This window comes from Dipodomys merriami, unplaced genomic scaffold (genome assembly GCF_024711535.1).
Source record: "Dipodomys merriami isolate MVZ:Mamm:240054 unplaced genomic scaffold, mDipMer1.0.p SCAF_17, whole genome shotgun sequence".
In the NCBI taxonomy this organism is placed as follows: Eukaryota; Metazoa; Chordata; class Mammalia; order Rodentia; family Heteromyidae; genus Dipodomys; species Dipodomys merriami.
In genome coordinates, this window is record NW_027203048.1 from 13,057,472 (window position 1) to 13,071,359 (window position 13,888).

At 45.0% G+C, this 13,888-nt stretch overlaps 1 protein-coding gene across 2 annotated transcripts in view; it reads right to left on the minus strand.

The window, feature by feature from the left end:
- Window positions 1-13,888, minus strand: part of Galnt14 (polypeptide N-acetylgalactosaminyltransferase 14) — a 212,606-nt gene that overhangs the window by 24,638 nt on the left and 174,080 nt on the right. For both annotated transcript variants that reach the window (XM_070024996.1, XM_070024998.1), the window contains exons 5-9: window positions 12,381-12,446; window positions 12,094-12,215; window positions 3,405-3,492; window positions 2,702-2,786; window positions 1,139-1,242 (exon numbers count right to left, since the gene is read on the minus strand). In XM_070024996.1, the coding sequence (XP_069881097.1) occupies window positions 1,139-1,242; window positions 2,702-2,786; window positions 3,405-3,492; window positions 12,094-12,215; window positions 12,381-12,446 (465 nt within the window). The remainder of the gene's footprint in view (window positions 1-1,138; window positions 1,243-2,701; window positions 2,787-3,404; window positions 3,493-12,093; window positions 12,216-12,380; window positions 12,447-13,888) is intronic.

The window sequence follows — 13,888 nt, forward strand, 5'->3', positions numbered from 1 at the left end:
CAGATGCTGTGGGTCAGGCCAGAAGCCATAAATTTCCAGGAAATAATTCTTAGTGACTGGGGAAGAAAGCCATAAACCACTCTAGGGGCAGGGATAGGAGACAGTGTCAGTGGACAATGCCTGGCATTACTACTAACTGCCAGCATAGGCCCATGGATCACTCTTTTGGCTTGCACCCTGTTCCCAGAGCCCATGCCAATACTCTCCCAGTGCTTTGAGAAAGGAAGGTTCCCTTTAGGGTTCTCCCTCTTACTCTACTCTGATTTGTTTGGCCAACTGTGATTTTGGGCCTCTCACATGGTGGCACTATATACACTAAGGGCTGGAGATACGCAATGACAAAACTGATCATAGACTCATACTGGGCCCATATAATGCCACATGCTTAGTTCACTGGATTTTCACAGCAATACCAAGAGGCAGAACAATTATCCTGAAGTCACACTTTGAATCCACAAGGGAAATGAGGGTATTACTAGCTGGATGTAATAGGGTTTTCTTATTGCTGATTGCCTGCAAGCCCCAGCCATGTATCACTGTGGCCAGATCTGTGCATGATTTGAGGCTCTGTAATCAGCCCATCTTATTCCTTCCTTTCTCACTAAGAGACATAGCCAAGATAACCCAAAGATTTCTGTGACAATAAGCCTGGACTCTGTTTATGTACCCAGTGCACGAGCTATCCTCTGGGAAGTCAAGGAACATGAATGGAGGTTAATGTCACTCTTGTTCCTCATTCTCTTCCTCCTTAGACTTCTTCTAATTACAAATACCCAGGTTCATTGCTCTCAATTCAAGTCTGCACCTGACCCCTTGGACTCAGTGCTCCTTTTGGTCCTATCAGATTTTACATCTCAACTTTTCCCCAGCAATCTATCTGGGTGTTTCCCTGGTCCTTAGTATCCAAGCTGCCTCATGGAGAAATTCTCTCATTGTGACCTCCTTCTTAAAGTCGCTGCTCTGATGCCCTGTCCAGCCTTCCACCAAAGGAATGACTCACTCAAAACTTCCAGGTCCTCATACCCAACAGGTGTGACCATTCATCATGTTGCTGGACCTGAGATTACAGAGATACCCTCCCCAGTCCCCAGGTTGTACTGATTGATATGGTATAGATCTGTACAAAATGGTTACTTACCAAAATTCTCCCCACCCCAGATGTCCATGTCTGTGTCATACTTCCCCAAGTAATCAAACCAGGCTTTGTCAATCACGAAAAGTCCACCAGCTATGATTGGAGTCCTGTATGTTTGAAAGAAAATGGGAGATCAGTTATAGAAAGAGATGCTCTCAAACTCTTCTATCCTGGGTATTCAGAACTAAGGACAGTTTCTTCCTATTTCTGCTCTTCTTCAGAAGGGCTAATGTCTTTTCCAATAACTTAAAACAAAGACCGGTCCAGGGTTTGATCCTCTGCTTGTAGATCTCCTGACCTTGAAGATGGACAACTATACTTTTCCCATGAATGCTTACTGACCTCTCCCTAGGCCCTGCTCAGTGGGGTTCTCTGGGTATCTATATTACTGGGGAGTGTGCAGTGGGTCACTAACTAGGCAAAGAAGCACTTGGATAGAATTTGTCTGTAACACATCCATCTTCTGAACTAGGCTCTCCCACCTTGTTATTTTTCTTTACCCCTCTATTATGTGTTGGATTATATCTCTTCCACAAAGAAAAAAAAGAGGCATGTTGGAGTTGTAATACTAAGTACTTCATAATATGTCCTTATTTGGAGACAGGGCCTTTATAAAGGCAATCAAGTTAAAATGGGATCATTGGGATGAGTCTTAATTCAATATAACTGGGATTCTTATAAAAATGATACATAAGAAAAAGTCAACCCAATGAAAATGACCAATGTCATTTTAAATGACAACGATGACTTTGAATAGTTATGGTCTCCCTAAGTCATTAGACAGAGAAATCAGACTCCAGTGGCCTCTTTCTAGTTCTTAAAGCACTTACTACCTCCTGCCACCTATAAGGCACTTATATTAGCTTGGAGTCTCCCAAGAGGTTTGGGATGAGTTTGCCATTAATCCCAAGTGAGATCTCAAGACCATTCTTAATGGTGAGATCACAGGTTCAGTTCTATTCTAGGCCAAGCCCTCTGATCAACTCTGAATTCCAGATGGACAGCTTGCCAGCAAGAACTATGTATCATAATGAGGCCTGAAGAAAGAATGTAGAGCACCACAGTATAACACCAGCAGCCCAGAATTCATGCTGCCATGTTCTTATAGAGAATACAGATACGCTGGTTAAAACTCATAGCAGTGACCATGGCTTAAGATTAGCCTCCACTTATTCATCTTTCCTAGACTTAATCCTGACATCCAAGATCTGAGGGATCTTGGCTATAGCCAAGGAGCCACCTTTTCCCTCACTAGCGACCCAAACAAGAATATCTCAGGGCCTCCATTGTTAGTAGGAATTATAAAGTTATCCTGGCCCATGGGAAGGTGGACAATATTAGATGCCACTCCTGAGCACAGGTCTCTACCTGGTCCCTATCCACATAGATGGAAGTTCCTATGGATACAGGAACCTCCTAGAAGTAGAAATAGCCTGGTACAGGATTCTTTCCTTGTCTGCCAATCATTAAGCATTTATCGTGGACCTTCCCTGTACCACGGAATAACAGGAGTGACCAGTGGTACAGAGTCTGACCTCGCTACTCCGATTCATTCTTCCTACTCACCTGATGGGTTCAGTGGGGTCTAGGCGCCGAGCCTTCTGCTCTGGGGAGAGCTGTTCCCATCGGAAGTGAAGGCTCCAGTCAAACCCTAAAACATAGCATTAATCTGGTTGATTTGGCTTCTCAAGGTGTCTGCAGTCTGTCCAGCTCATGGACATTCTTTGGAAGCTGTTGTCTGAGATGTCTGGCTTCCCCTGGCCTAATCATAAGCAGAGATATCAAAGGTCCCTCTCACACCTTCCTTGGTGGAGTTAGGGAATAATAGGTAGAGGATAAGAGTCCAGGTACAGAAACCAAGGTAGCAAGAGGTTTCCCATAAGCTTGTAGATAAATCAAATCACCTACAAGTTGGTTTTCAGTTGAGAGAAAGTGGTATTGGACCTTAAGCACAGATCGGAGGAGGGCCTCTAAGAGAGCAATGTCAATGCCAATGTGGCAGAACGTATTAGACTTCATGCATCTGGTGGAACGCTTGCTTCTACACATCCTTAAGCCCAGGGGTGAGCCTTGTCTTGGAACTAGAGCTCAGGGTCTGGGATATCCTGCCATTCCCCTGACTCTTCCCTTACGTTCTTGTATGTAAGGGCCAAATGGACTGAATTCTGTAATGAGATGAAGGGCTGGATGCTCTGAACTCTGCATTAAGAGAATAGTCCTTACTTTCCCCATATGAGACAAGGATGAGGAGAAGGAAGTCTTCACTCACCCCCTCTGAGCTCTGAGGCTGACTCGATGTAGTTGAAGGTATCCAGGTTAATGATATCAATCACAGGGCACACCACCTTAGTGTAGTCCTGAAAAACAGAAGACCTTGTATCCGTATGTGGGGAAACCTGTCTGGGAATCAGGGAGTGTGACAGGGCCTAAGGCTGGTAGGGCTGTAAATAAAAGCATGTTAATTTCTGGATATGAGTTTCATCATCTACAGCATGGAGCACTGGACCCTATGACCCCTCTGGTTCTGGGACTTAATGTGCTAAGAGCCTGCTCTTGACTGCTAGAGGCCTTGCTGAACACTGTGGCCATGTGATAACAATGGAAATATAGCAGAAGCTAGGTAGGGAGTACTACACATGGGGAGAGGAGAGACAAAGAAGAAGGGATACTGGAAGCCCCTCACCATTTGGTGGGGCCTGAGGAAGCTGGCTAGGTGATTCCCACCTGAAGTCAAAAAAACAAAGCCTTCAACTCATAGTAGAAATTTGTGTTTCCAAATACTTGCTTCTCAGCCTATGATTCCTGAATCAACTGATTAATAGCAGTCCCCTGAAGATGCATATCTGTTATTCTAGCCCCAATGTCCCTCCTACTTCCCAGCCAATAAGGCACCCCCATGTGCATTCACTCAGCCTTCAAATGATGGCTTCATCATCTCCCCAAACACATGTCCTTTCCCTCAGTTCCTTGCTTATATTGACGTATCATCATCTGTTGCTCTCCCAGCACTAAATTAAGAAGCTTTAACATGCCCATGAACCCACTCAGATTCTTATAGTTCCGACTCTAAAATGGCTGTCAATTTACCCTGCCTCTCCTCTATCCCCTCATGCCAGGAAAATGGCACTGGGCCCCCAACCCCTACCCCATCCCACTCATCCTCTTCTCTTCCTCCCATTCTACATAAGGCTGCCAAAGCTCACTTTTAGGGCTGCAAATCTGACTGTGTCACTCAGCTGCCAAAAACTTTGATCACTTCTAAGATGAGATATAAATTCCTTAGCATGGCAACCAAGGCCATGGAAACCTGCTTCCTCATGTGAGTGAGAACATGAGGCATTTATCTAAGCAGAAAAGAAGTCACCAGAGGCTAGGAAGTATGGCAGGGAGGGAGGAGATGGAGGTGGATAACAGTTACCAAGATAGAAGAGAGGCGTAAATACTAATGTTCTATAGCACAATAAAGTGTACACAGCCCACAGTCACTTATCACGTATTTCAAAATAGCTAGAAGAGAGACTTTTGAATGTTCCCAGCACACAAAGAAATGATAAATGTTTGAGGTGACAGAAATGCTAATTACTCTGATTTGATCATTACTCATCGTATCCATGTATCGAAATGTCAGAGAGTGTCCCATGAATATGTACAATTATTCTGTCGATTAAAGTAAACATCCCCTCATCCTTCATTCCAACCTCATCACTTTCTGCTTCCGCAGGGCCCACCCTGTCAATGGCCATCAAAATCATCCAGGAAGGATTTTCAAACTATGCAAGCTAAACATGTACACATGTTCTCTTCAAGTTTCCTAATCCTGAGCGAGTACCCCCACAAATGGTTTGCGTGGCAGTAAACCAGGACCACAGGTAATACAGACAGGTTGGGAGCATAGAGACCCTTATGTAGCTCACCAGAAACTCAGCAGCATGATGGAGGCTACAGGGCTCGGAGAAATGGCAGGATCACTTTCCCATCCTCTGTTACTGTCCATCCTTGGGTCAACTCAGGCAGGAATCTCTGCTTCTCCTTGAAACTATTTAATTTCCTGGTTCAATCTTTTCTCTAAATGAGGTTGTCTTCTTATTTTAAGCTCCAGATCTACTGAGTGCCTGATTCTGAGTTCACAGACTTAATTTGGTCCTGAGCCTCCTACATTCAACTCACTCTGACAGTAACAAGGTGCCTCTGAAAACCAATTGGCCCAGGTGGCAAGCAATGCTCATTGCCAATGCATTGCTTCCACAACTGGGATGTCACAGATGCTACATTCACTGCCAGTACTGTACCTGCCCAGCTGCTACCAACCCTCTGGGGCCTACCTTGCACCACTGTCACTGTATGTCTATTTCTGGATATCCACTGCACACATGCACACATGCACACGTGTACACACACAATACACACACACACACACACACACACACACATGCCCTCAAAGATGCACCTGCCATTTGAATTTTAAAATGTCCTTATGGTTCAGCATAAGACTGACAAAGTCTTCATTTTGTCTTTACTTGCTGCTGAGTTTGGGGGAATGGGGTGCCTGCTACTACATTAAGTCCTTCTGTGACCTTTGTGAAGTAAAGATATGTTTGGGCCATATTCTTGATCCTACCTCTAATGCCTAGAAATGTGTGGTCTAGAAGAGAGTCCTTGTTTACCTGGGAGCCTTGGTCCATAGCTGATAGTCAATTGTAGTATGGTTTATGGGCAGGACCTTGGCCTGTACAATTACCAGTATGACCTCTTCTGGGGCCTGGAGACCATAAGGGAGGACAGCTGCATTTATGTGACTGACCTCAAAATAAAAGCATTGGATCATAGCATGTGGATGAACTTTCCTCTTGGGCAGCATTTCCCCCCAACCCTCCAATGTCCCAGGAGCTGCCAGACATTTTTGCTGGGATACTGTCCCTATAACTCCTCCCCGTCCCCGCCCCGGGAGATGATGACAACTGAGAGCTCATGGCTGGAACCCTCCCCATGCATTTCTTCCTGCCACAGATTTTAACCTACATCCTTGTATTATAATCAACATGGCCACAACGGCATCAGCTTTGATGATTCTGCGGGTCTTTCGAGCAAATGACTGGGCTCTAGAATGGTCCGAGGACTCTAAAACAATAGTTCTGTTTTAATTTCAAAAAGAATCTCCCCATCATCTTTGAAAACCAAAATGTAAATTAAAGGGCTGATTGCTCAGTCCAGCCATAGGCTACAGAGCAACCCCCATGGGTGCTGTTCCAGGGTGGTGACAGACTTGGAGTACTCTCTCTACAGCTTCTGTCCTCAGACTCCTGTCAAAGCTCAGCTGTAAGTGTCTGCTTGGCTCAGAGTCATGGAGACCAGGCAGGGAAGGGGGCTACTTGAGGCCAAGTGCTATGTGGAGCCATGACCTTACAAAGAGGTTAGAGGAGATACTGTAAATGAGTCACCAAAGCCAGGATATGCCCTGGCTTTATGACTGAGGGCATCAGTGTCAGCTCCACTATTGTGTCCCTCAGCCATGTCCCACATACGGCCTAGTGGGCAGCAGGTGTTCACTGGCACTGGCTAAAAGATGGTGACAATGAAGTCCCTCTAAGGACATTGGGTCATAGCCTGGCAGCAGGCAGGCAGAGATATTACAGCTGTGCAGGGTGGCCGCTCCTGTTGGACGCTCACAGATGGAGGGACTCTCAATACAAATAGTAGACCCAGCAGAGGCCTTTGCTGTGTGACAGAAGGCTGTAACTTGAAAGCCAGGCCTACACTTAGGTTCAAGTGGGCAGTTGGTAGAATCCCTGGCAGATCACTGCTACTCTGCTCCATCTTTACTCCTCCATCATATAAATCCAAGCCACCTTCCTCCTTGATCTCTTGTCCCTTATCAGAAGCAATCCCATAGGCTGAGTGCATCAGCCAGGGACCATCAATCACCACTGCTGTCACTGATTCACATAATTAAATTTACATTGTGAATGAGCAATCAGGAAGTTCTAGAGGTGTTTCTTTTCGCACTCACTGGCATTGCTTAGCACCTACTCTGCTTTAGGAGCCACAGCTGCACAAGGATGAGCCAAGATTCCTCAGTGTAGAAAAAGCAAGCAAGTAGTGGACAATTTCAATTTGGGGTGGAATGAACACACAGCCTGGGGGGTCCTCTAAACTAGCCTAGTGGTAGGTGCAGGGAGCAGAAGGGGGCCCTCATCAAAGAAGTAATGCCATGGAATATAGACAGGACATTTGGATTTCCATTCCAGCTCTACCATCGAGAATATACATGACCTTTAGAAAATGGACATGTTCCATGAGCCTCCATTTCTTTTTCATCTATAAAGTGGTGACAAACTATTATTTGCAAAATAATCCTTGTCTTTTTAAAATAGAGTTCCTGTGAGGAGAAAAGGAGTAAAGCCTGAACAAGGCATCAAAGAATATGTAAGGTATTATTTATACAAATTCACTGAATGTTAAAGATCAAGATCTCTAGAAGGGTACCATTGGCTCACACCTGTAATCCTACTTACCCAGGAGGCTGAGATTTGAAGATCACAGTTCAAAGCCGGCCAGGGCAGGAAAAGCTGTGAGACTCTTGACTCCAATAAACTACTCAAAAAAGCCAGAGATGGCACTGTGGCTCATGTGGTAGAGTGCTAGCCTTAAACAAAAGAGGCTCAGGGAGTGAGTGCAGGTTCAGAGTTCAAGCCCCAGGACTGGCAAAAATAAAATAAAATATCAAGACTTCTCAAAATCTCCCTACTGAAGAAATATGTAGCTAAGGAAGGGGATCCTGTGTTTAAAATCATAGCAACTTGGTGTATGTTTCTAGTATCATGAGGTAAGTAGAGGGAGGAGAAGGAAAACTGGGGAGGCTTTCAATGTGGCAGACACCAGCTGAAGATGGCTTAGGACATCTCAAGTCCAGACTCTTTATTAACTTGCTCTACTTTGGAAAATCCCCAGCTCCAATTGCAGCTTTAAACTTCCACCTTCATTCAGAAGATGGAAGCCTGCTCTATGCTGACAAGACACATGGAAACATAAACATGAACCCTCAGGGGGCCACCTCCGTTAAATGGTCCCATAGCATCCAAGGCAGCAAGGGCCCCAAGAAAACCTCTGCACCTCTGCGTAGGACACAGCCAGACCCAACTCTGGTATCTGCCTAATTGCTTTGCTATGAAAGTTTTAGCTCTGATAGCAGTGGGAATTAAGGAATTGTCCTTTGGAGGCCTCGCTTAGTCTTGTGGCTGAACCACTCACAGAGATAAAGCATTTGGTCAGAGGTATGCAGACAGCACTCCTTTTTGGGAGGAAGATGAAGCTTTTGCTCAGCTGGGGTATGGCTAGCTGCAGAAGCTGAAATAACAGCATCTTTCAGAGAGGCGTCTGAGATGAGCTCAGAGCCATGTGAGCCCACATACCCATTATGGCTGAGCCAGGAGAGTAAAGTTTACTTAATATGTCCAAATACCAAATTCCTGTGTTATCTAGTAATTCTACACCTTGGTCTATTCTCCAAGGTACTCAAAAAAACTTGTATATGAATATTTACCTTTATATTATTCCTCATATTAGAAAGGAAGAAACAGCCTAATTGTCCATTGATGGATGAATGGCTAAGCAAAATGTGGTTTATACATACTGTGAAATATTACTCCACCATGAAAAGACATATGGATATGTACTGCAATGCTCATAAAGTTAAAAAATATGTTGAATGAAAGAAGCTAGTATCAAAAGGTCACATGTCATGATTTCAATGCTATGAATGTACAGACTAGACAAAGATAAAGATTAGTGGGTATCATTAAGGAATGACTGCTAATGTAAATAAAGTTTGTCTGAGATGTGATGGTTTTATAGATTGTTTTATAGTCCAGGTGCCAGTGGCTCATGCCTTAATCCTAGCTACTCAGGAGGTTGAGATCTGAGGATCAAGGTTTGAAGCCAGACTGGCAGAAAAGTCCCCATGAGACTCTTATCTCCAATTAGACACTCAAAAAACTGGAAGTGGCATTGTGGCTCAAGTGGTTGAGTGTTAGCTTTGAGCACAAAGAGGCTCAGGGACAGTGAGTTCAAGTTCCACAACCACCCCCCCCCTCCAAAAACAACAAAAAAACAGGTTTGTTTTACAATTAAATTGTAGGGAGGGTTTCATAATCTTGGGAATATAGGTCATTGAATTGCCTACTATGAACTAATTTAATGGTAAATTTTGTTCTCTTTATTTTATAAACACACAAACACACACGCACCCTAAGGGCAGAGGCCATGAGCACCAAATCCACAGCTGTGATAGCTATTCTCAAAGAATCCTGGCCATACCCAGCCCAGCTTCCTTCAGCTCTAGACCATGGCCAGCAAGCTGGGAACAGGGGGAGTAACCAGGGGGATGAAGCAGAGCAAACAGTGATAACAATACTGGCCTTGGTCCCTGCCCTGGCTTCAGCTTTTCATTTCTTTTTCAGAGATGAACTTCCTGAGTGATCATGGTACACCACAATATATTTGCCATTCTGGTAAGAGGGAAGTTACTTTAGAGACCACTTAGAAAATGCTTCTGTATAAGGAGAAAAAAAGCAAGATATAAAACTGTATAAATACTGCATGATTGCAACATTATAAAAAGACACTTTCTACAAAGAGAAAATGATCCTAAGACAGTAGACATCTTCAGACAGTAGAATTTGGTTGATTAGTCTTCATTCTACTGTTCCACATTTTCTAGACTGTCGCTAGTGCCCATAGGTTACTTTTGCCATAGAAAATGAGAGAACCTTGCTTCTCTGTCCTGCCCTTTGCTTCCTGACCAAAAAGGACTCCTCTTATTCCACACTGCTTGTTTTCCAATCCGCTTGTTTTCCCTCTGACTGGTTTAACTAGGGAACACATCATCTTTTTGGTATAAAATCCATGTGAACAGATGTTGTCTCCCATTTTCTCCCCCTCTCCCTAGGTAACCACAGTGGATTCCCTAACCTTTTTTCTGTTCTGCTACCTTAACATCAGTTGTCATTTACATATTTCAGATTCTTCTCAGTTCCAGACATGAGTGGTGGCAGGAAGACATTGCTGGCCCTGAGCTCCTATCAACAACTCAGAGAAAGAATAACTTCCCTAGAGATTAAAGGTACCCACTGGGAAGCAGATATCCCACATCATTGAGAGATGATCACATAGCTCTTCTTCATGAAGTACTTCCTTGCTACTAGAGTTTTCAGGTTTTCACTTCTCTGAAGTTCACTTCCAAACCAGTGCAGAGCCAGGACACAAGGAATCAATTTGTGTTGAGTAGTAACACTGAGCACCTACTCAGTCATCTATTAGGGAGACAGACTTCTAGGCTCAGAAGAGGAAACGGTAGGCCGAGTGAGCAATTACCATGTGGAATAATCTTAGCTGGCCTTGCCATCAGAAAAAGCTTCCTGGATGTGGAGAACTAGTAGAGGACTTGAAGAAACTGGAGGAATTGTGGTGAGGAAGAGGGTCATCAGAGGGAAAGGGCTGGGTCAGAGTTGGAGCATGAGGAATGTCGGGGCATGTTGAGCAATGAGGAGCAGTCCAGCTGTGTCAGAATGCAACAATGGAAAACTCTGAGGCTGAGGACCAGAGTACAGTGGATGGATGCATCTAGAGCACCTTTGGTACCAGACAAAGCTCCTCAACCGAATGGCCCCTTCATAGCTTTGTGTTTTTCAATCCAGATCTTTCCACCTGTTTTATGATAAAGTAGGGACCTTTCAGACTAACACTTGGAGTATGATTCCTTGTTACCTCAGAGAAAGTCCCCAGTGTGATTTATTATCTAGGCCCACATATGTAGCCTCTGTCAACCCACATGGGACACAGCTTGGGATGAACAGGCAGAGGGGCTTCCTAGTCCTTTCTTGAGCAGTTACACACCTAATGCTTTCCTACTCTGACATCAAAATTATGCAGGGAGAGGTCAAACAGCTATCATGGACAACAAGAAGAAACCATCATGGAATCCTAGCCCACGGAACACACTGGTCAGGTACCATCAAGGTCCTGGTGCTGGATGACCTGCTAAGCAATATCAGGCCCAAACTGCTTCCTCATCTGCGAAACAGGTATGTTACAAATGCCAGACTGAAGAGTGGTGAGCAGCATAAACACAAATAAATCATTGAGTTTGATATCTACAGCATGCTGTGTATTGGAGAGGGGAGGTGGATATATTTCAATATAAAATAAGAAGGGAGGGCTGGGAAGGTGGCTCAGTGGTAGAGTGCTTGCCTCGCAGGCATGAGGCCCTGGGTTCGATTCCTCAGCACCACATACACAGAAAAAAGCCTGAGATGGCTCTATGGCTCAAGTGGTAGAACACTAGCCTTGAGCTGAAATGCTGAGGGATAGTGTCCAGGTCCAGAGTTCAAGCCCTACGACTGACCAAAAAAAAAAAAATAAGAAGGGAAAATTTAAATCGTTTTTCACTTTCTGTGGTATAGCTTAGTCATGGAGAAAAGAATCATATAGAATTGCAGAGTCATTTATGGGTGGGAAGAGGCAAGAACTTCAAGTCTCTTAGAATCTAGTCTGCTAACTTGGCACAGGGCCTTTAGGTAATGCCTGAGTTGAAAAGAAGACACAGGCCTCAAGACCTAGTTGACAAAGCCTGGCTAATTCTGCTGCCTCCTTCCTACAGAAGGCACTAATGAAGGATACTGTCCGGGTCCGTCCTGTCTTACTCAGGAAGTTGAATATATCAAATATGACCCATGGGTAGCCCCAATTGCAAGCTTGCTATGAGTGATGATGTGATAAGACAAACAACACACACCATGGTCTTTGCTCAACCACTGAATGCTGCCTGACCTTAGTCAGGCCACTCTTTATGTCCATCATCTATAAATTGTAACTGCAACTGGTCTGATTGAGCTCCCTGTAGAATCAGGGGTTTAAGAGGGAGTTGGGGCAGGGACCCAGCTGGGCTCCTGGATCCTACTCACCTCTTTGACCCTGTGCAGCAGGGGCTGTAGCCAGTCTCTATTCACCTCACAGTGGCTGTCCAGGAACGTCAATGTGCTGCCCTGAGCAACATCAGCACCTCGTATCCGGGATCGGACCAGACCTGCATCAGGGACAGATAACCAGGCGGTAGCCATTGTCTCCTCTATCATTGAGTAAGACCACAGAGGAGTCACCTGGCATTCCCCCTGAATATCCAAACACAACCACAACCACCCCAGAAACCCGCCTCACTAAGTCCTGCGCCCTGTCCCTCACCTCAACCTACCTTGCCGTACGCTGTTGCGTAAGCACTTCACCTTGGGTAGCTTCATGAGCTGTTTGCAATCATCGGCTGCAAAGAGAAACATTATGCTGAGCAAGGGCCCACTGTGTATACAGGTGAGCTGCAGGGGTGGGTAAGGCAGCTCTGCTTGTCATCGATACCTTGACTCCACAAGGCTCCTGGGCTGTGGAAGAGGCTGACAAGATCCCTCAGTCATGACGAAGTAGCCTCTGCTGGATCTCTTCCAAGTAGGTTAATATATACTAGCACCTGCATATTCACTAAAAAACCATTTTAGGGATGAATTCTTCACTGGTCACCTGGGGACATTGCTGCCTTGATACAGGCTATTGAAAGATGAGATCAATATCCTGTTCACTTCAGAGTGTCTGGTCAAGCCTTTTGAAAGGCCAAAGCAAACAGATGGCTTCGGGACCTTGCTTTCGGGGCCCAAAGGCCCTCTTTGTGGAGGCATCACCTGGTGGATTTTCCATCAGAGTTGATCATAGAAGGATGTTCTCCAGCCCACACAGCTAATAAGGAAAGGAGAGGCTCCAACTGTCACAGCAATGTGCCAGGGTGGGTGAAAAACCCCTCTTGGGCACTCTCGATTTGATCATTCTCAAGCTAGCCTTCTGTAGCTCATCAGTTCCCTGTCTCTGAACTTTCTAGCTTAGCCTTGCTATGTTGGTTTTATTTTGTTTGTTAACTGACCTTGCCCTCTCTACTGGACTCTAGACTCTAAGAAGCAACAGAAGAGACTTTTCTGGGCTTTCTCTGAGCCAAGTCATGTTCTGTCTGAGTACTCTAAACATCTTAATACATTTAAACCCTATGAACAATACAATGTCTGTAACATACACTGCTACTCATCTCCATTTTGTAGACATGGAAGCTGATGCTATGAGTTAATGGTTTGCTTGAGGCACATGGCTAGGACGTGAAATCCAGGTGTCGGCGTTGAGCCCAGGCAGTCTGGTTTCTGTCCAGGCACTGCCCCATAGGCTATTCTGCCCAGAATTGAATTTATTAATGTTCCTTTCTCCTGCCTCAGTGCCAGGCTGCTCCCTTTATCAAGGCATGTATCCACCAATTCCATAATCTTTCTCACTAAGGAAAGGACAGAAGACTACTGAGTTCTCAAAACAAGATTCTAGACCTTAGTAGTTGGGTTTTTTGTGTGTAAAACACACATCTGCATTCTTCCCTGAGGTGCTGAGACTGTTACAGGTGCAGTTTCCCAGGGTTGGGAGAGCAGTTTGAGAGTGACTCCCAGGGCCCTGCTCCCAGCATCTGTGCTGGTGGGAAAGGGCTCCACTCTCCAGAAACCTGGAACTATCCCTATTCCCCACCCAATTTCCACTGGTTTTCCACCAGAAGGAGGCCGTTGTGTCTGGATACTGTTGACTTCACAGATCTGCACCCAGGCTGCTAGGATAATGGCTCCCAGAGGAGGTGTTGGCACTTCCAATACTCAAGCTCTGACAATGCTTCTATAATTACTATCTTTC